Source organism: Ascaphus truei, unplaced genomic scaffold (assembly GCF_040206685.1).
Source record: "Ascaphus truei isolate aAscTru1 unplaced genomic scaffold, aAscTru1.hap1 HAP1_SCAFFOLD_152, whole genome shotgun sequence".
Lineage (NCBI taxonomy): Eukaryota > Metazoa > Chordata > Amphibia > Anura > Ascaphidae > Ascaphus > Ascaphus truei.
In genome coordinates, this window is record NW_027454407.1 from 344,328 (window position 1) to 367,108 (window position 22,781).

The following is a 22,781-nucleotide window of genomic DNA, read 5'->3' on the forward strand; positions in this document are numbered from 1 at the left end:
AGGAGGGGGGGGGGGCAGTGGACATGAGGGGGGGGGGCAGTGGTCAGGAGGGAGGGGGCAGTGGGCAGGAGGGGGGGGCAGTGGACAGGAGGGGGGGGGAAGTGGACGGGAGGGGGCAGTGGACAGGAGGGGGGGGGGCAGTGGACAGGAGGGGGGGGGCAGTGGACAGGAGGGGGGGGGCAGTGGACAGGAGGGGGGGGGCAGTGGACAGGAGGGGGGGGGGCAGTGGACATGAGGGGGGGGGGGGCAGTGGTCAGGAGGGAGGGGGCAGTGGGCAGGAGGGGGGGGCAGTGGACAGGAGGGGGGGGGCAGTGGACAGGAGGGGGGGGGGCAGTGGACAGGAGGGGGGGGGCAGTGGACAGGAGGGGGGGGGCAGTGGACAGGAGGGGGGGGGGCAGTGGACATGAGGGGGGGGGGCAGTGGTCAGGAGGGAGGGGGCAGTGGGCAGGAGGGGGGGGCAGTGGACAGGAGGGGGGGGGCAGTGGACAGGAGGGGGGGGGGCAGTGGACATGAGGGGGGGGGGCAGTGGTCAGGAGGGAGGGGGCAGTGGGCAGGAGGGGGGGGCAGTGGACAGGAGGGGGGGGGCAGTGGACAGGAGGGGGGGGGCAGTGGACAGGAGGGGGGGGGCAGTGGACAGGAGGGGGGGGCAGTGGACAGGAGGGGGGGGGCAGTGGACAGGAGGGGGGGGGCAGTGGACAGGAGGGAGGGGGCAGTGGACAGGAGGGAGGGGGCAGTGGACGGGAGGGGGCAGTGGACAGGAGGGGGGGGGCAGTGGACAGGAGGGGGGGGGGCAGTGGACAGGAGGGGGGGGGGCAGTGGACAGGAGGGAGGGGGCAGTGGACAGGAGGGGGGGGGGCAGTGGACAGGAGGGGGGGGGCAGTGGACAGGAGGGGGGGGGCAGTGGACAGGAGGGAGGGGGCAGTGGACAGGAGGGAGGGGGCAGTGGACAGGAGGGGGGGGCAGTGGACAGGAGGGGGGGGGGCAGTGGACAGGAGGGGGGGGGGCAGTGGACAGGAGGGGGGGGGGCAGTGGACAGGAGGGGGGGCAGTGGACAGGAGGGGGGGGCAGTGGACAGGAGGGGGGGGGCAGTGGACAGGAGGGGGGGGCAGTGGACAGGAGGGGGGGCAGTGGACAGGAGGGGGGGGCAGTGGACAGGAGGGGGGGGCAGTGGACAGGAGGGGGGACAGGAGGGGGGGGGCAGTGGACAGGAGGGGGGGGGCAGTGGACGGGAGGGGGCAGTGGACAGGAGGGGGGGGGCAGTGGACAGGAGGGGGGGGGGCAGTGGACAGGAGGGGGGGGGCAGTGGACAGGAGGGGGGGGGGCAGTGGACAGGAGGGAGGGGGCAGTGGACAGGAGGGGGGACAGGAGGGGGGGGGCAGTGGACAGGAGGGGGGGGGCAGTGGACGGGAGGGGGCAGTGGACAGGAGGGGGGGGGCAGTGGACAGGAGGGGGGGGGGCAGTGGACAGGAGGGGGGGGGCAGTGGACAGGAGGGGGGGGGGCAGTGGACAGGAGGGAGGGGGCAGTGGACAGGAGGGGGGGGGGCAGTGGACAGGAGGGGGGGGGGCAGTGGACAGGAGGGGGGGGGCAGTGGACAGGAGGGAGGGGGCAGTGGACAGGAGGGAGGGGGCAGTGGACAGGAGGGGGGGGGCAGTGGACAGGAGGGGGGGGGGCAGTGGACAGGAGGGGGGGGCAGTGGACAGGAGGGGGGGGGCAGTGGACAGGAGGGGGGGGGCAGTGGACAGGAGGGGGGGGGCAGTGGACAGGAGGGGGGGCAGTGGACAGGAGGGGGGGGCAGTGGACAGGAGGGGGGGGGCAGTGGACAGGAGGGGGGGCAGTGGACAGGAGGGGGGGGGCAGTGGACAGGAGGGGGGGGGGCAGTGGACAGGAGGGGGGGGCAGTGGACAGGAGGGGGGGGCAGTGGACAGGAGGGGGGGGCAGTGGACAGGAGGGGGGGGCAGTGGACAGGAGGGGGGGGCAGTGGACAGGAGGGGGGGGCAGTGGACAGGAGGGGGGGGCAGTGGACAGGAGGGGGGGGCAGTGGACAGGAGGGGGGGGCAGTGGACAGGAGGGGGGGGCAGTGGACAGGAGGGAGGGGGCAGTGGACAGGAGGGAGGGGGCAGTGGACAGGAGGGAGGGGGCAGTGGACAGGAGGGGGGGGCAGTGGACAGGAGGGAGGGGGCAGTGGACAGGAGGGGGGGGCAGTGGACAGGAGGGGGGGGCAGTGGACAGGAGGGAGGGGGCAGTGGACAGGAGGGGGGGGGCAGTGGACAGGAGGGGGGGGGCAGTGGACAGGAGGGAGGGGGCAGTGGACAGGAGGGAGGGGGCAGTGGACAGGAGGGAGGGGGCAGTGGACAGGAGGGAGGGGGCAGTGGACAGGAGGGAGGGGGCAGTGGACAGGAGGGGGGGGGCAGTGGACAGGAGGGGGGGGGGGCAGTGGACAGGAGGGGGGGGGGCAGTGGACAGGAGGGGGGGGGGCAGTGGACAGGAGGGGGGGGGGCAGTGGACAGGAGGGGGGGGGCAGTGGACAGGAGGGGGGGGCAGTGGACAGGAGGGGGGGGGAAGTGGACAGGAGGGGGGGGCAGTGGACAGGAGGGGGGGCAGTGGACAGGAGGGGGGGGCAGTGGACAGGAGGGGGGGGGCAGTGGACAGGAGGGGGGGGGCAGTGGACAGGAGGGGGGGCAGTGGACAGGAGGGGGGGGGCAGTGGACAGGAGGGGGGGGGCAGTGGACAGGAGGGGGGGCAGTGGACAGGAGGGGGGGGCAGTGGACAGGAGGGGGGACAGGAGGGGGGGGGCAGTGGACAGGAGGGGGGGGGCAGTGGACGGGAGGGGGCAGTGGACAGGAGGGGGGGGGGCAGTGGACAGGAGGGGGGGGGCAGTGGACAGGAGGGGGGGGGCAGTGGACAGGAGGGGGGGGGGGCAGTGGACATGAGGGGGGGGGGCAGTGGTCAGGAGGGAGGGGGCAGTGGGCAGGAGGGGGGGGCAGTGGACAGGAGGGGGGGGGAAGTGGACGGGAGGGGGCAGTGGACAGGAGGGGGGGGGGCAGTGGACAGGAGGGGGGGGGCAGTGGACAGGAGGGGGGGGGCAGTGGACAGGAGGGGGGGGGCAGTGGACAGGAGGGGGGGGGGCAGTGGACATGAGGGGGGGGGGGCAGTGGTCAGGAGGGAGGGGGCAGTGGGCAGGAGGGGGGGGCAGTGGACAGGAGGGGGGGGGGCAGTGGACAGGAGGGGGGGGGCAGTGGACAGGAGGGGGGGGGCAGTGGACAGGAGGGGGGGGGCAGTGGACAGGAGGGGGGGGGGCAGTGGACATGAGGGGGGGGGGCAGTGGTCAGGAGGGAGGGGGCAGTGGGCAGGAGGGGGGGGCAGTGGACAGGAGGGGGGGGGCAGTGGACAGGAGGGGGGGGGGCAGTGGACATGAGGGGGGGGGGCAGTGGTCAGGAGGGAGGGGGCAGTGGGCAGGAGGGGGGGGCAGTGGACAGGAGGGGGGGGGCAGTGGACAGGAGGGGGGGGGCAGTGGACAGGAGGGGGGGGGCAGTGGACAGGAGGGGGGGGGCAGTGGACAGGAGGGGGGGGGCAGTGGACAGGAGGGAGGGGGCAGTGGACAGGAGGGAGGGGGCAGTGGACGGGAGGGGGCAGTGGACAGGAGGGGGGGGGCAGTGGACAGGAGGGGGGGGGGCAGTGGACAGGAGGGGGGGGGGCAGTGGACAGGAGGGAGGGGGCAGTGGACAGGAGGGGGGGGGGCAGTGGACAGGAGGGGGGGGGCAGTGGACAGGAGGGGGGGGGCAGTGGACAGGAGGGAGGGGGCAGTGGACAGGAGGGAGGGGGCAGTGGACAGGAGGGGGGGGCAGTGGACAGGAGGGGGGGGGGCAGTGGACAGGAGGGGGGGGGGCAGTGGACAGGAGGGGGGGGGCAGTGGACAGGAGGGGGGGCAGTGGACAGGAGGGGGGGGCAGTGGACAGGAGGGGGGGGGCAGTGGACAGGAGGGGGGGGCAGTGGACAGGAGGGGGGGCAGTGGACAGGAGGGGGGGGCAGTGGACAGGAGGGGGGGGCAGTGGACAGGAGGGGGGACAGGAGGGGGGGGGCAGTGGACAGGAGGGGGGGGGCAGTGGACGGGAGGGGGCAGTGGACAGGAGGGGGGGGGGCAGTGGACAGGAGGGGGGGGGGCAGTGGACAGGAGGGGGGGGGCAGTGGACAGGAGGGGGGGGGGCAGTGGACAGGAGGGAGGGGGCAGTGGACAGGAGGGGGGGGGGCAGTGGACAGGAGGGGGGGGGGGCAGTGGACAGGAGGGGGGGGGCAGTGGACAGGAGGGAGGGGGCAGTGGACAGGAGGGAGGGGGCAGTGGACAGGAGGGGGGGGGCAGTGGACAGGAGGGGGGGGGGCAGTGGACAGGAGGGGGGGGCAGTGGACAGGAGGGGGGGGGCAGTGGACAGGAGGGGGGGGGCAGTGGACAGGAGGGGGGGGGCAGTGGACAGGAGGGGGGGCAGTGGACAGGAGGGGGGGGCAGTGGACAGGAGGGGGGGGGCAGTGGACAGGAGGGGGGGGGCAGTGGACAGGAGGGGGGACAGGAGGGGGGACGCAGTGGACAGGAGGGGGGGGCAGTGGACAGGAGGGGGGGGGCAGTGGACAGGAGGGGGGACGCAGTGGACAGGAGGGGGGGGCAGTGGACAGGAGGGGGGGGGCAGTGGACAGGAGGGGGGGGGCAGTGGACAGGAGGGGGGGACAGGAGGGGGGACGCAGTGGACAGGAGGGGGGACGCAGGGGACAGGAGGGGGGACGCAGTGGACAGGAGGGGGGACGCAGTGGACAGGAGGGGGGGGCAGTGGACAGGAGGGGGGGGCAGTGGATAGGAGGGGGGGGCAGGGGGCAGTGGACAGTGACACACACACACACACACACACACACACACACACACCTCAGTTGATGCGCCCTTTCTCAGTTCCGTTTGGCGTCGGAGGTGGGGAGCGACACCTACCTGTACTTCCGGGCGCCGCCACCGTCTGACTCGGCGCCGCGAGGGAGGAAGGGGGTCCGCCATCTTACGCGCCGCGTGGCAGCTGCGGGAAGCGAGGTGATTTGGAGCGGGGAGGGGGGAGAGGTGATGCCGCTGGGGAGGGGGAAGAGGTGATGCCGCTGGGGAGGGGGAAGAGGTGATGCCGCTGGGGAGGGGGAAGAGGTGATGCCGCTGGGGAGGGGGAAGAGGTGATGCCGCTGGGGAGGGGGAAGAGGTGATGCCGCTGGGGAGGGGGAAGAGGTGATGCCGCTGGGGAGGGGGAAGAGGTGATGCCGCTGGGGAGGGGGAAGAGGTGATGCCGCTGGGGAGGGGGAAGAGGTGATGCCGCTGGGGAGGGGGAAGAGGTGATGCCGCTGGGGAGGGGGAAGAGGTGATGCCGCTGGGGAGGGGGAAGAGGTGATGCCGCTGGGGAGGGGGAAGAGGTGATGCCGCTGGGGAGGGGGAAGAGGTGATGCCGCTGGGGAGGGGGAAAAGGTGATTTGGAGAGGGGAGAGAGGTGTGTGTGTGTGTGTGTGTGTGTGTGTGTGTGTGTGTGTTTTATTTATTTTTTTGGACCTTTGGCCCGTCACTCCGCCTCAGGCCAATGAGAGGTGTGGGGGGCGGGCCAAGGGGGTGGTGTGAGTGTGTGAGGCCAATGAGAGGTGGGCGGGCGGGCCAAGGGACCAATGAGATTGCCGCTAGGGACACCGGACATCCAGCAGGCAGGCATGCATGCAGGCAAACATACAGTGCTTTCACTAATATAGTATAAGATTGATTTATTTTAATATATGCTTATCTAATTTTAATATATGCTTATCTAACCCATTATTTATATTTACAGGCACATCTCACTATCCCTGACATTAGGGGCTTCCAAAGGTAGCTCCTATAAAGAGATATAACCGTCTAAATTTAAACCATGCCCTTAATCCAGGTGTTTCTCCAATTAAACTAATGGGGGCACCTATAAATGCAGCACACAATGAGCATCCGGCAGGAACCTGACGAAGCTTATTGCGAAACGCGTAGTTCCCTGCCGGAGCTCATTGACAGAGGGACCCAGCACACTGCAGGACATCCGGTTTAGATCCCCCTTTCCGGTTCCGCTGCCGGACGCGCCAGTTGGAGCAAAAAACGGAGGAGGAGATCGTGCAGGAGTGCTCTGAGCGGATGATGCTGGGCAAGTGATTTTGTATATTCGTTTAGTGTGAGAGTCCTTTTTTGTGTTTGCTTCAGTACATCACATACTGTTTAGTTCGTTGTGTTATCGTGTCATATTGTTTTATACCTTTTAAGCACCACAACATGTATGCATAGTGTATGCACATGTCTTCACTGTTAACCCATTAAAGACCTTTTAATTCATTTTGACTTTTGGTTTGCACATTTCTTTTTGGTCATTTGGGATACGGGGAGAGGAGACACTCACACACCACACCCATCGGGGGACAACTCTGCTGAAACAACAGGACACCATCCATACAGGACATTACCCTCTGAGGGCAAGGACTCACATCAGGCCGTGTGAGTTTAATGTATATCTGAGACTCCAGTATATGAGTCTGTATTTACCCACACCAGTCAGCGTTGAGGGAGAGACACCACACAAGCCCGTGTGAGTCACTGGATCCATATATTCTATGTATTCTGTGATTAGTTAGTGGGAACCCACCATCCATCCCACCACCGTCCACTCCTACCCCACCCCCCTACTCCCCCTTCCCACTCCCCCCCTCCCCTTTTTTTCCCCCCAATCCCCCAATGTGGACATGATACACTAATATCGTGTTTTATTCTTTTATTCTTGTCTTAATACTGCATCCGGATCCACTATATCCGTGAGGTCCACGAGGTTCGCGCTGACCATCTTCACACCACTACTGCCACGCTGAGAAGGACACGGGATTCCCTTCTCCAAGGTCAAGCAGCAACCACAAAATCAACTAAAAGGGCCAGTATATGTTTTTCTACACACCCTTTTGCACCACAAACACCAAAATCATATTTTATATTTTATCATTTTTTAACAGAGTAAGGCGTTACAACAACTTTTTAAGCCACAAAATTTAGGGAGCGCCCCAGTCCAAATAACCTCCAGACTTCTCTAATCCCATCCTGGTGGCAGCACCCCACATTAGAAATCTCAACATGGAAGTAGCAACCATAGAGATAGAAGATATGGTCGAAATCAAGGGGAGTGTTTTCACAAAAAGAATTTTTAGAAGTAACAACATAGAGAACAAAATGAGAGAAATTGAGTCAGCGGAAATGGGAGACTTAGAAACAATAAATAATGAATTCGATAAACTAGAGAATTTACTTAAGAAGGAGACCAAAAAGGTCTGGGACAAAGTCTACCTAGAAAAATACATTGACATCAAACGTATTCCTAGGGGTTTACGGTTTGATAAAAAATCATCCTTTGAATTAGCAGATGTAGAATACAATGTACAATGGGAGGAAGCTATGGATGCCTGTTCATTCACTTTAATGAAACTTATCATTAAACACCATACAAAGACACTAATAGAAATTGACCGAGAAGTCACACTAATTCAGAAAAGATTAGAAACCTCTATAGATAATCCCACCTTCATAAGTAGGGACAGAAAACTAGCGGATGAAATAGACGCCATAGAAAAAAACCTGATAGAGTCAAAGAACAAAAAATTCAGACGAGACGAGGAAGATTATGTAGTGGGGTCAAACCCCAAATGGCAACGGGTCTCACTAGTCCCACCTACTGTAGCACCCCAAGGGATAGGAAAATGTTCAAATATAGGAGTAGAGAAGATAGTAATAAAAACCAGAATTCAAGATCCAAAACATTAAGCTATCCAACGAATCCAGAGAGGCATAAGAACTATCCCAAATATGAAAACAATAAGAATGTATCATTTAATAAAGAGGCTAGACAAATTCCACCAAGAAGGCAGGAGGCGGGTGTCCTAGAAACCCCTAGAGAGAATAAAGAAACTAAAACGCACACTATTGAAGACACAGGAAGCCACAAAAGGGACGAGGCAAAGAAAAATGATAGAAACAGAGAAGAACATTGGCAGGACAATAAATACTATTCTAAAGCAAAAGAGTATCACGAAAGGTATCACACTGCTAAGCCAACAACATATAACTACAGAACTAGATCACCACTTGAACGTGATAGCAGGTATGAGAAAGAAAGGAGCAGAGATAGGGACCACAGATTACCTTACAAACACTATGGGTCAAATCGGGAATACAGAGAGAGACGCTATGAGAGAGAAGAAAGCCAAAGGAGACACTACCGGTCACCCCACAAACAATATAGGGACCAGAGCCCAAGACGGGAACGCAAATCACCTTACAGGGAACAGAGGCAAACATACAGAGAAAGACATGATAAGGAGCAAGGTCACGTGAGAGAACAACGATCACCCAGACCACATACAGGTCATTTTTTAGAACAGGCCCAAGTAGCAAAACCACCACCAATAGCCACCCAGAATCGCACTCTAGTGGTAGAAGAACAGAAAGAAATAGAAACACCAAACACAAAACTCAGAAAAAGACCACACGAGGAAAGCGGGGAGGAAGAAGGACACAGGAAAAGAGCAGCGATGTAAACAATATATTTAATCTAAGTAAAAAAGAACTCAACATAGATGAATGTAAGCTTATAAAAAAGGGGCTGAATTTCGCGCCAGTTGCTAAGGCGAATAGTTTTAATCTGTATATAGACGCACACAAATACATCAGACAGCTTACGCTTAAAAAAAAAATTCTTTCCAAAGACGCACAAACTAGGGAGATAGTAAGTAATGATACGAACATAAACATAGAGAGTGATTTTAAACATTCAAATCTTAAAAACAAGTCCAAATTCTATCCTAGCTGGGCAAAAGGCCATAATCTAGAAGTGTTCCACCAAAAAATCCAGGAAGACTTTGACAAACTGACCTCAGGTACGACAAAGATAACGAAGAACAATTTAACACTAAAAGAGAAAATCGCTTTGCAAAACTTAGAGAAAGATAAGGATATCATATTCAAACAAGCAGACAAAGGGGGGGGGGGTTGTCATTATGGACACTGAATATTATAAGGGAGAAGCAGAGAGGATATTATCTGACGACATCACCTATGCACGTCTTAAGACGAATCCGCATAAAGAATTCTGTATAGAATTCCTCACCCTACTAGACAAAGGCAGTACAACAGGAGTCCTAAATGAAAAAAATACGACTATTTAAATATAAAATTCCCAGTTATGCCGATATTTTATTTTTTACCCAAAATACATAAGGATATTAAAGCACCACCAGGGAGACCCATCATCTCTGGGATAGGCTCACTCACGTCGCGACTATCGGAATATATAGATGGTTTTCTACAACCATATGTTGCGGAGATGCGGTCCTATCTAAGAGATACCACGCAAATTCTTAATGTATTAGAACAGGTAATTTGGCAAGATGACTACAAAATCTGCACTTGTGATGTAACTTCATTATACACATCCATAAAACACGACGATGGAATTGAAGCCATCAATAGGACATTAACAAAAGACCCAACTGTTAAAATAGAACAAAGACGCTTCATTTTAGAAAGTATCAATTTTATTCTGAAGCATAACCTTTTTAAATTTGATGGAACATATTTCCTACAAAAATGTGGCATAGCGATGGGTACGAAATTCGCACCAAGTTATGCCAATCTGTTCATGGACAATTGGGAGACCGATACCATCTGGTCAGAGCATGAATTTGGTGCGGATCTCGTGCTATGGCGAAGATACATCGATGATGTGTTTTTCATCTGGAAAGGTAGTAGTGAAAACTTGAACCATTTCTTAAACTATATTAATACTAATGAGAGGAACTTGGCTTTTACAACTTGCATAGGAAATAACACGGTAGACTTCTTAGACCTTACTATTTACATAGAAGACACCAAACTAAAGACTAAAACTTTCTTCAAAAAAGTGGACTGTAACAACTACCTACTTAACACTAGCTGCCACCACAAAAAATGGTTAAAGAACATACCCCCAGGACAGTTTCGTCGAATTAGGAGAAACTGTAGCGATGACCATATTTATAGGGAACAATCCAATATTCTTAAGAAGCGTTTCATTGCTAAAAACTATGATAACGATAAGATGGATATAGCAATAAGAGAAGTAGGGGAGCTCGAACGTATTGAAATCCTTAAAACTAATCCACCTAAACCCAAAGAAGAGTTCAGCATCGCTTTCTTAACACAGTTTAGTCAGGATGCAGGAAGCATACAACAGATCCTGAATAAACACTGGCATCTCCTACAGGGAGACCCCACCCTGAAAGAGTACCTCCCAGAAAAACCGAAAGTCATCTATAAAAGGGCAGATAACATCAAAAGAAAGTTAGCACCAAGCCTCTTTAGAATGGAGAATAGAACAACAGGCCAGGACTCAAACTGGCTACAAACAGCCAAAGGTTTCCATAGATGTAATACATGCAAAGCATGCAAACAGGGAAGTAAGGAAAAAATTCAGTTCAGCTCTAATACAACAGGAGAACAGTTCAAAACCGGCAGCTTCATTAATTGCAAATCAGAATTCGTAGTCTACCTTTTAAACTGCCCCTGTGGACTCCAATATGTAGGGCGCACCAGTCGACCCCTGCGGGTGCGTATTTTGGAACACCTAGGGAATATCAGACGGAAACTAATGACACATAGTGTCTCTAAGCATTTCGCACTACATCACCAAGGAGATCCGTCGGGCCTTGAATTTAGGGGCATTGAAGTAGTCCCCCCACATTGGAGGGAGGCGACAGACTGACATCTCTATCAAGAAAAGAAACGTTTTGGATCTACAAATTGAAAAGCCTGGTACCCACAGGCCTCAATGTAGAGATAGACATTGCAGCCTTTCTCTGAACACCCATCAATCTGCTCCAAATCCCCCATTTGTAAACAATTTTTAAACAACTTTTATTTTTTAATATTTTATAAACATCTACTATTCTATAACATCTACTATTTTATTTTATTAAATTTCATTTACATCTACCTCTTTGTTTTAACACACACTGATCCACTTCCTCTCCAATCTCCAATAGGGCGCACGTCCCAAATATGAATCTACCTCGAACCAACCCTTGAGGACCAGAAATGATGCATACCATCGCGACAACCTCTGCAACATGAATTGAAGTTAGAAAGGAGTTATGACGAATCTGGACTATACGTTTTGAACATTTTGAACTTTTTCACCACATGAGAGCTCCGCGTCGAAATCACCTATACAAGTATTTTTCTAATATCAAATGTCTGTGTAAACCCATGCTCATGCATATTTGATATACTCTCGTCATCCGCTGGAATATACTTTTGCAATATATTTTAAACAATGACTCTACACTTAACTGAATACCGCACTATCCACAGTGTGGTAGAGATAATATTAGGGTTTTGAAGTAGCAATTTCGATATGCGGCCACTTGGTGGCAGCATTGTATTACAAATGAAATATCTTTTAACTAACACGGAGATATTGAGTGGTACATTTTAGATAGCTGAATGAGGAAACCAAGATTTTGGGTGTCTAGGTTGTTCTACCCTTATGTCAGATGTAGTGGCTATAAACAGTTAAGGTTTTTTAACCATCTTGATAATAATAATATTATATTTTTTCCGTCAAATATGTAATTCGTTATAACTTTTGTCACATAAATATATTTTTTGCTGTAATACACTCTTGCACATTTTTAAGTTACTTTAAAGGGATGTGTGCCACACTACCAAGATTGCTTAACTTTTACCATTAGGTTATGACAGTGTTGAGGTAATTTTCACATCCAGCCACATGGTGGCACTATTGTTTTACATATGTAAAGATTTTAACCAACAGAGAATGGTTTTAAAAATACTGCACACGGAGGAACTAAAAGATTCCAAATCACACAAATACCCCAATCAAATTCCAATTTCCACCGTTTTTTATTAAACTTAAAATGCTTCTAAGGACAAATACAATGATCATCTCTAAGTATTTTTTAAAATGTAGTTTTTATAATGTATTGATTTATTTTAATATATGCTTATCTAATTTTAATATATGCTTATCTAACCCATTATTTATATTTACAGGCACATCTCACTATCCCTGACATTAGGGGCTTCCAAAGGTAGCTCCTATAAAGAGATATAACCGTCTAAATTTAAACCATGCCCTTAATCCAGGTGTTTCTCCAATTAAACTAATGGGGGCACCTATAAATGCAGCACACAATGAGCATCCGGCAGGAACCTGACAAAGCTTATTGCGAAACGCGTAGTTCCCTGCCGGAGCTCATTGACAGAGGGACCCAGCACACTGCAGGACATCCGGTTCAGATCCCCCTTTCCGGTTCCGCTGCCGGACGCGCCAGTTGGAGCAAAAAACGGAGGAGGAGATCGTGCAGGAGTGCTCTGAGCGGATGATGCTGGGCAAGTGATTTTGTATATTCGTTTAGTGTGAGAGTCCTTTTTTGTGTTTGCTTCAGTACATCACATACTGTTTAGTTCATTGTGTTATCGTGTCATATATTGTTTTATACCTTTTAAGCACCACAACATGTATGCATAGTGTATGCACATGTCTTCACTGTTAACCCATTAAAGACCTTTTAATTCATTTTGACTTTTGGTTTGCACATTGCTTTTTGGTCATTTGGGATACGGGGAGAGGAGACACTCACACACCACACAAATCGGGGGACAACTCTGCTGAAACAACAGGACACCATCCATACAGGACATTACCCTCTGAGGGCAAGGACTCACATCAGGCCGTGTGAGTTTAATGTATATCTGAGACTCCAGTATATGAGTCTGTATTTACCCACACCAGTCAGCGTTGAGGGAGAGTCACCACACAAGCCCGTGTGAGTCACTGGATCCATATATTCTATGTATTCTGTGATTAGTTAGTGGGAACCCACCATCCATCCCACCACCGTCCACTCCTACCCCACCCCCCTACTCCCCCTTCCCACTCCCCCCCCTCCCCTTTTTTTCCCCCCAATCCCCCAATGTGGACATGATACACTAATATCGTGTTTTATTCTTTTATTCTAGTCACCCCGTCACCCCAGTCAGTCACCCCGTCACCCCCCCCCCAGTCAGTCACCCCCCCCCCCAGTCAGCCACCCCCCCCCAGTCAGTCACCCCCCCCCCAGTCCGTCATGCCTCCCCCCCCCAGTCAGTCATGCCTCCCCCCCCCCCCAGTCAGGCCACCCCCCCAGTCAGTCACCCCCGCCCCAGTCAGTCACCCACCCTCTCTCTCTCTCTGTGTATCACCCACCGTTTCTCCCCTCTGTGTCTCCCCCCTCTGTCTCTCCACTCTCTCTCCCCCCCACACTCTCTCTCACCCCCACACTCTCTCTCACCCCCACACTCTCTCTCTCACCCCCACACTCTCTCTCCCCCCCCACACTCTCTCTCCCCCCCACACACTCCCCCCCACACTCTCTCTCCCCCCCACACTCTCTCTCCCCCCCCACACCTCTCTCCCCCCCACACTCTCTCTCCCCCCCACACTCTCTCTCCCCCCCACACTCTCTCTCTCTCCCCCCACACTCTCTCTCTCTCCCCCCACACTCTCTCACTCTCTCCCCCCACACACTCTCTCTCTCCCCCCCACACTCTCTCCCCCCCACTCTCTCTCTCTCCCCCCCACTCTCTCTCTCTCCCCCCCACACTCTCTCTCACCCCCCCACACTCTCTCTCTCCCCCCCACACTCTCTCTCTCCCCCCACACTCGTCTCCCCCCCACACTCTCTCTCCCCCCCACACTCTCTCTCCCCCCACACTCTCTCTCTCCCCCCCACACTCTCTCTCTCTCCCCCACACTCTCTCTCTCTCTCCCCCCCACTCTCTCCCCCCCACACTCTCTCCCCCTCACACACTCTCCCTCTCCCCCCACACTCCTCCCTCTCCCCCCCACATTCCCTCCCTCTCCCCCCACACTCCCTCCCTCTCCCCCCCACATTCCCTCCCTCTCCCCCCACACTCTCTCTCTCCCCCCCACACTCTCTCTCTCCCCCCCCACACTCTCTCCCTCTCCCCCCCACACTCTCTCTCTCCCCCCCACACTCTCTCTCTCTCTCCCCCACACTCTCTCTCTCTCTCCCCCCCACTCTCTCCCCCCCACACTCTCTCCCCCTCACACTCTCTCCCCCTCACACTCTCTCCCTCTCCCCCCACACTCCCTCCTCTCTCCCCCCCACATTCCCCTCCCTCTCCCCCCACACTCTCTCTCTCCCCCCCACACTCTCTCTCTCCCCCCCACACTCTCTCTCTCCCCTCACACTCTCTCCCTCTCCCCCCCACACTCTCTCCCCCCCACACTCTCTCCCCCCCACACTCTCTCCCCCCCACACTGTCTCCCCCCCACACTCTCTCCCCCCCACACTCTCCCCCCACACTCTCTCCCCCCCACACTCTCTCCCCCCCCACACTCTCTCTCCCACACTCTCTCTCTCCCCCACACTCTCTCTCTCCCCCACACACTCTCTCTCCCCCACACTCTCTCTCTCTCCCCCACACACTCTCTCTCTCCCCCACACACTCTCTCTCTCTCCCCCACACACTCTCTCTCTCGCTCTCTCGCTCTCTCTCTCCCACGCGCGCTCTCTCTCCCACGCGCTCTCTCTCTCTCCCCCACACACTCTCTCTCTCCCCACACTCTCTCTCTCCCCCGCACACTCTCTCCCCCCCACACTTTCTCTCTCCCCCCCACACTTTCTCTCTCCCCCACACTCTCTCCCCCACACTCGCTCTCTCTCCCCCACACTCGCTCTCTCTCCCCCACACTCTCTCTCGCTCTCTCTCTCCCACGCGCGCTCTCTCTCCCACGCGCGCTCTCTCTCCCACGCGCGCTCTCTCTCCCACGCGCTCTCTCTCTCCCACGCTCTCTCCCCCACGCTCTCTCTCTCTCCCCCACACACTCTCTCTCTCTCCCCCACACTCTCTCTCTCTCTCCCCCACACTCTCTCTCTCTCTCCCCCACACACTCTCTCTCCCCCCCCACACTTTCTCTCTCCCCCCCACACTTTCTCTCTCCCCCCCACACTTTCTCTCTCCCCCCCCACACTTTCTCTCTCCCCCACACTCTCTCTCACCCCCACACTCTCTCTCCCCCACACTCTCTCTCTCCCCCACACTCTCCCCCCACACTCTCTCTCTCCCCCACACTCTCTCTCTCTCCCCCACACTCTCTCTCTCCCCCCACACTCTCTCTCTCTCCCCCCACACTCTCTCTCTCTCCCCCCACACTCTCTCTCTCTCTCCCCCCACACTCTCTCTCTCTCTCCCCCACACTCTCTCTCTCTCCCCACACTCTCTCTCTCTCCCCCACACTCTCTCTCTCTCCCCCACACTCTCTCTCTCTCCCCCACACTCTCTCTCTCTCCCCCACACTCTCTCTTTCCCCCACACTCTCTCTCTCCCCCACACTCTCTCTCTCCCCCACACTCTCTCTCTCCCCCACTCTCTCTCTCCCACACTCTCTCTCTCTCGCCCCCACACTCTCTCTCGCCCCCACGCTCTCTCTCTCACCCCACACTCTCTCTCTCTCTCACCCACACTCTCTCTCTCACCCACACTCTCTCTCTCACCCACACTCTCTCTCTCTCCCCCACACTCTCTCCCCCCCACACTCTCTCCCCCCCACACTCTCTCCCCACCCACACTCTCTCTCTCTCACCCACACTCTCTCCCCACCCACACTCTCTCTCACCCACACTCTCTCTCTTTCCCCCACACTCTCTCCCCCTCACACTCTCTCCCCCTCACACTCTCTCCCTCTCCCCCCACACTCCCTCCCTCTCCCCCCCACATTCCCTCCCTCTCCCCCCACACTCTCTCTCTCCCCCCCACACTCTCTCTCTCCCCCCCCCCACACTCTCTCTCTCCCCCTCACACTCTCTCCCTCTCCCCCCACACTCTCTCCCCCCCACACTCTCTCCCCCCCCACACTCTCTCCCCCCCACACTCTCTCCCCCCCACACTCTCTCCCCCCCACACTGTCTCCCCCCCCACACTCTCTCCCCCCCACACTCTCTCCCCCCCACACTCTCTCCCCCCCCACACTCTCTCCCCCCCCACACTCTCTCCCCCCCCACACTCTCTCCCCCCCCACACTCTCTCTCCCACACTCTCTCTCTCCCCCACACACTCTCTCTCCCCCACACTCTCTCTCTCTCCCCCACACACTCTCTCTCTCACTCTCTCTCTCCCACGCGCGCTCTCTCTCCCACGCGCTCTCTCCCCCACACACTCTCTCTCTCCCCCACACACTCTCTCTCTCTCCCCCACACACTCTCTCTCTCTCCCCCACACACTCTCTCTCTCTCCCCCACACTCTCTCTCTCCCCCACACTCTCTCTCTCCCCCCCCACACTTTCTCTCTCCCCCCACACTCTCTCCCCCACACTCGCTCTCTCTCCCCCACACTCGCTCTCTCTCCCCCACACTCTCTCTCGCTCTCTCTCTCCCACGCGCGCTCTCTCTCCCACGCGCGCTCTCTCTCCACGCGCGCTCTCTCTCCCACGCGCGCTCTCTCCACGCGCTCTCTCTCTCCCACGCTCTCTCCCCCACACTCTCTCTCTCTCCCCCACACACTCTCTCTCTCCCCCACACACTCTCTCTCTCTCCCCCACACTTTCTCTCTCTCTCCCCCACACTCTCTCTCTCTCTCCCCCACACACTCTCTCTCCCCCCCCACACTTTCTCTCTCCCCCCCACACTTTCTCTCTCCCCCCCACACTTTCTCTCTCCCCCACACTCTCTCTCCCCCACACTCTCTCTCTCCCCCACACTCTCTCCCCCCACACTCTCTCTCTCCCCCACACTCTCTCTCTCTCCCCCACACACTCTCTCTCTCCCCCCACACTCTCTCTCTCTCCCCCCACACTCTCTCTCTCTCCCCCCACACTCTCTCTCTCTCTCCCCCACACTCTCTCTCTCCCCCACACTCTCTCTCTCTCCCCCACACTCTCTCTCTCCCCCACACTCTCTCTCTCTCCCCCACACTCTCTCTCTCTCCCCACACTCTCTCTCTCTCCCCACACTCTCTCTTTCCCCCACGCTCTCTCTCTCCCCCACACTCTCTCTCTCCCCCACACTCTCTCTCTCCCCCACACTCTCTCTCTCCCCCACTCTCTCTCTCTCTCCCACACTCTCTCTCTCTCGCCCCCACACTCTCTCTCGCCCCCACGCTCTCTCTCTCACCCACACTCTCTCTCTCTCTCACCCACACTCTCTCTCTCTCACCCACACTCTCTCTCTCACCCACACTCTCTCTCTCTCCCCCACACTCTCTCCCCCCCACACTCTCTTCCCCCCACACTCTCTCCCCCCCACACTCTCCCCCCCCACACTCTCTCCCCCCCACACTCTCTCCCCACCCACACTCTCTCTCTCACCCACACTCTCTCCCCACCCACACTCTCTCACCCACACTCTCTCTCTTCCCCCACACTCTCTCTCTCCCCCACACTCTCTCTCTCCCCCCACACTCTCTCTCTCCCCCACACTCTCTCCCCCCCACACTCTCTTCCCCCCACACTCTCTCCCCCCCACACTCTCTCCCCCCACACTCTCTCCCCACCCACACTCTCTCTCTCTCACCCACACTCTCTCCCCACCCACACTCTCTCTCACCCACACTCTCTCTCTTTCCCCCACACTCTCTCTCTCCCCCACACTCTCTCTCTCCCCCACACTCTCTCTCTCCCCCACACTCTCTCTCTCTCCCCCACACTCTCTCTCCCCCACACTCTCTCTCTCCCCCACACACTCTCTCCCCCACACACTCTCTCTCGCTCTCTCTCCCACGCGCGCTCTCTCTCCCACGCGCTCTCTCCCCCACACCTCTCTCTCCCCCACACACTCTCTCTCTCTCCCCCACACACACTCTCTCTCTCTCCCCCACACACACTCTCTCTCTCTCCCCCACACACTCTCTCTCTCTCCCCCACACACTCTCTCTCTCCCGCCTCTCTCCCGCACACTCTCTCTCTCCCCCCCACACTTTCTCTCTCCCCCCCACACTTTCTCTCTCCCCCACACTCTCTCCCCCACACTCGCTCTCTCTCCCCCACACTCTCTCTCGCTCTCTCGCTCTCTCTCCCACGCGCGCTCTCTCTCCCACGCGCGCTCTCTCTCCCACGCGCGCTCTCTCTCCCACGCGCTCTCTCTCTACCACGCTCTCTCCCCCACGCTCTCTCTCTCTCCCCCACACACTCTCTCTCTCTCCCCCACACTCTCTCTCTCTCCCGCACACTCTCTCTCCCCCCCCCACACTTTCTCTCTCCCCCCACACTTTCTCTCTCCCCCCCACACTTTCTCTCTCCCCACACTCTCTCTCTCCCCCACACTCTCTCCCTCCCCCACACTCTCTCTCTCTCTCCCCCACACCTCTCTCTCTCTCCCCCACACTCTCTCTCTCCCCCACACTCTCTCTCTCTCCCCCCACACTCTCTCTCTCTCCCCCCACACTCTCTCTCTCTCTCCCCCACTCTCTCTCTCTCTCTCCCCACACTCTCTCTCCCCCACACTCTCTCTCTCTCCCCCACTCTCTCTCTCTCCCCCACACTCTCTCTTTCCCCCACACTCTCTCTCTTTCCCCCATACTCTCTCTCTCCCCCACACTCTCTCTCTCCCCACACTCTCTCTTTCCCCCATACTCTCTCTCTCCCCCACACTCTCTCTCTCCCCCACACTCTCTCTCTCCCCCACACTCTCTCTCTCCCCCACACTCTCTCTCTCTCGCCCCCACACTCTCTCTCTCTCGCCCCCACACTCTCTCTCGCCCCCACGCTCTCTCTCTCTCTCACCCACACTCTCTCTCTCACCCACACACTCTCTCTCTCACCTACACTCTCTCTCTCTCACCCACACTCTCTCTCTCACCCACACTCTCTCTCACCTACACTCTCTCTCTCACCCACACTCTCTCTCTCACCCACACTCTCTCTCTCTCCCACACTCTCTCTCTCTCTCCCACACTCTCTCTCTCTCTTCCCCACACTCTCTCTTCCCCACACTCTCTCTCTCCCCCACTCTCTCTCTCCCCCTCTCTCTCTCTCGCCCCCACACTCTCTCTCTCCCCCACACTCTCTCTCTCCCCCACACTCTCTCTCTCCCCCACACTCTCTTTCTCCCCTACACTCTCTTTCTCCCCACACTCTCTCTCCCCCACACTCTCTCTCTCCCACACTCTCTCTCTCTCCCACACTCTCTCTCTCCCCCACACTCTCTCTCTCCCCCACACTCTCTCTCTCCCCCACACTCTCTCTCTCCCCCACACTCTCTCTCTCCCCCACACTCTCTCTCTCCCCCACACTCTCTCTCTCCCCCACACTCTCTCTCTCCCCCACACTCTCTCTCTCCCCCACACTCTCTCTCCCCCACACTCTCTCTCTCCCACACTTTCTCTCTCCCCCACACTTTCTCTCTTTATCCCCCACACTCTCTCTCTCTCTCTGTCCCCCACACTGCAGCAAAGGTTATTCCCACCTTTCTCCTAGGGCAGGGATATCCAAACAATGTAATTCCAGCGCACAGCAAAAAGAGAGTCGGGTTAATAAAAAATAAAATAATTTATTTAAACCGCATTAAAAAATAGAGGGTGCAACCTTTCAAGGATGAGGTGTGTATGTATATATATGTGTGTGTGTATGTATATACAGTATATGTGTGTGGACTGGGGCGGGACTAGGTGGCGAGTAGATTTTTTGGTTGGGCGAGTAGATTTTTGGGTGATTTGTCGAACACTGTATATATATATATATATATATATATAGCTTATTGCTGCAGCAAAGGTTATTCCACCTTTCTCCTAGGGCAGGGATATCCAAACAATGTAATTCCAGCGCACAGCAAAAAGAGAGTCGGGTTAATAAAAAATAAAATAATTTATTTAAACCGCATTAAAAAAATAGAGGGTGCAACCTTTCAAGGATGAGTTGTGTATGTATATATATGTGTGTGTGTATGTATATACAGTATATGTGTGTGTGTATATATATACTTTTATTTTTAATTATTTTATTTTTTATTAACCCGACTCTCTTTTTGCTGTGCGCTGGAATTACATTGTTTGGATATCCCTGCCCTAGGAGAAAGGTGGGAATAACCTTTGCTGCAGCAATAAGCTTGAGAAGTATATTATTTATATTTTTTCTTACATTTTCTTTTGAAGATTTTTTGCACCATAATGTATGGCACTTTTTGTTAAACTGTTTTAATTGCTGTGTAGCACAAATCAGGAAAAATGATGTAAATACGGCAGAAACGTCGGTTCCTATTTTAATCAACCAAGTTAAGTCTACTGTAAGCTGTATATTTACCCATTTTTGGACATTAGTGGTGTCAAGTGTGGGGGTTTTGGCCCAGGATTACAGGGGTTAAACCCCATTAGGCCACCCTCTACTCTCACCTGAGAAGCAAGGGGTTAACTGGGCTGGAGTCCAGTAATGTGGTTTTGCCTTGCTTCAGCCATCCAACTGTTTATTCCCCTGTAAAAATTTATTGTTTCTGTTCCAGTGACTGCACCACACAAACACTGGAATCCATCCGGGAGGGCAAGGGTTAATAGTTGAATAGTGATTCTAGCCCTTTGTTTAAGTTACCCTCAAGATGCCTGCCTACTAAGGAATGCGACCAAATGTTTAGGAAGCTGGAGTGGTTGGTGAGTGTTAAAACTCACACTTACAAACCATAGTATCCTGCCAGACACTCAATTTGGTAGACTGGCCAAACGCCCCTGATTTAGGAGTGGGGCTACAGAATGAGTGACCTTATTAAATATAAGAATATTATGAGATGTCCTCGGCTGAACATGCTATAAGTTACATATGTGTAAGCGGGGGGCCGAGCCGCAAATAATGATTACAGACACCTGCTGTTTAGCAGGTCCTATGAGACAGATATTAATATCTCTCTTAATTTTAGTATTACACTGTAATATTTAGTCTTATTGGGAGCGTCATGCGTGTCGGAATGTATTAATATGGCTCGCGTGCCAGTAAGTTTCACTGAACTGAAGTTATGACGTTATTTAGATAGGAAAAGCAGTTTTAAACGTCCTTGGGTGGAGGAGTTTTACTCTGAGGAAAACTGTCAACCTCACCACTGATTTATGAGAGGGGCTGGGTTTAGGTTGTGTTCAATGGGAAATAATTGTATAAGAACCAGGCTCAGCCTATGGCTATTGTCTTTCGTGTCTTGATGATTATGAAGATTGCTGTATGAACTGCCAGTCCAGATGTGACTGTTTTCATCATTCCATCTTAAGTGAGTGTCCATATTTTGTCTGTCATTTGTATATCTCGTGTGTTCACCTTTTTCAAGGAATAAATTATATTTTATCATATCTAAGTCTCGTCCAGTTCAACCCAGTTATATTTTGGTGTGTATTATTAATAGCCTGTCTCAAAGCTACCGTCACAAGTGGTCAGATACTCGTGGGATGCCAATGGCTAGCTGGCCCCTTGAGCCACTAAAGGGTTAATATATCACAAAGTACAACAAAAGTTATTTGATAAGAACAATATATGAAGAACATTGATACAGGGAGTAATGCGATTTCTATTACTGGCGTGAGGAGAAAATATTTATTTCCATTTATGAGACATAATTGTAACATGATTAATTGGGGTGTTTTTTTTGCCTTCCTCTGGGTGAATGTAACGATAACAATGTAGCTTTAATTATGTTCAGTATGTTGCACGAGTAGAATTTTATAAAGGTTCAACTCAATGAACATATATCTCTCATCCAAATCTTCTCTGATGCATTGCAATGTTACATTAATACATTTTCTCACCATAGATGTAACTTCAGCACATGACTCGTCTGTGAGCAAGAAGCAACGTAAGAAATGTCCCAAACATCAAATTACATGAGGGGTTAATGGAAATATGTTTTAAGGACTTCAACATTGCATAAGTCTGTATGAGAATTGGAACAAGATTACCAGAAACTCGGCAGAGCATTCCTATACATCAACAGCCTTTTACTAAACTTACAGACACCGCAAGACAAGGAGAGGGTTTAAAGAACAGAGACATGAACCCCTACTGTGGGACATACGGTAATGTTATACCGCAGATAATCCATACAGGGAAGAAATCCTATAACTGCTCTGAATGTGGGAAAAGCTTCAATAAGAAATATCATCTTGTTACACACCAAATAATCCACACAGGGGTGAAGCCTTATAACTGCTCTGAATGTGGGAAAAGCTTCAGTCAGAAATCAAATCTTGTTACACACCAAATAATCCACACAGGGGTGAAGCCTTATAACTGCTCTGAATGTGGGAAAAGCTTCAGTCATTAATCAGGTCTTGTTACACACCAAAGAATCCACACAGGGGTGAAGCCTTATAACTGCTCTGAATGTGGGACTAGTTTCCATGATCAATCAAGTTTTTGTAGACACCAAAGAATCCACACAGGGGAGAGACCCTATAACTGCTCTGAATGTGGGAAAAGCTTCATTAAGAAATCGCATCTTGTTACACACCAAAGAATCCACACAGGCGTGAGACTTTCTAACTGCTCTGAATGTGGGAAAAGCTTCAGTAACAAATGGCTCTTGTTACACACCAAAGAATCCACACAGATGTGAGACCTTTTAACTGCTCTGAATGTGGAAAAGCTTCAAGCAGAAATCAATTCTTGTTACACACCAAAGAATCCACACAGGGGTGAGACCTTATAAATGCTCTGAATGTGGGAAAAGCTTCTGTCAAAAATCAAGTCTTGTTACACA

At 54.6% G+C, this 22,781-nt stretch overlaps 1 protein-coding gene across 2 annotated transcripts; it reads left to right on the forward strand.

Annotated features, from left to right (window-relative positions):
- The first annotated feature begins 7,832 nt into the window (after positions 1–7,832).
- On the forward strand, positions 7,833–22,424 carry LOC142476231 (uncharacterized). Of its 2 annotated transcripts, none has more exons than XM_075581715.1 (2): positions 7,833–12,446; positions 21,837–22,424. In XM_075581715.1, exon 1 carries the CDS (start codon positions 9,241–9,243, stop codon positions 10,795–10,797), a length of 1,557 nt encoding a protein of 518 aa, XP_075437830.1. In that variant the 5' UTR covers positions 7,833–9,240; the 3' UTR covers positions 10,798–12,446; positions 21,837–22,424. The 2 variants fall into 2 exon arrangements, with proteins under 2 accessions (XP_075437830.1, XP_075437831.1); XM_075581716.1 differs by lacking the exon at positions 21,837–22,424 and having other exon boundaries at positions 7,833–11,266; positions 12,108–12,639.
- The last annotated feature ends 357 nt before the right edge of the window (positions 22,425–22,781 follow it).

Excerpts from the sequence above, each read along its gene's own strand:
- LOC142476231 (XM_075581715.1), top strand. The coding sequence starts at position 9,241 with ATGCCGATATTTTATTTTTTACCCAAAATACATAAGGATATTAAAGCA.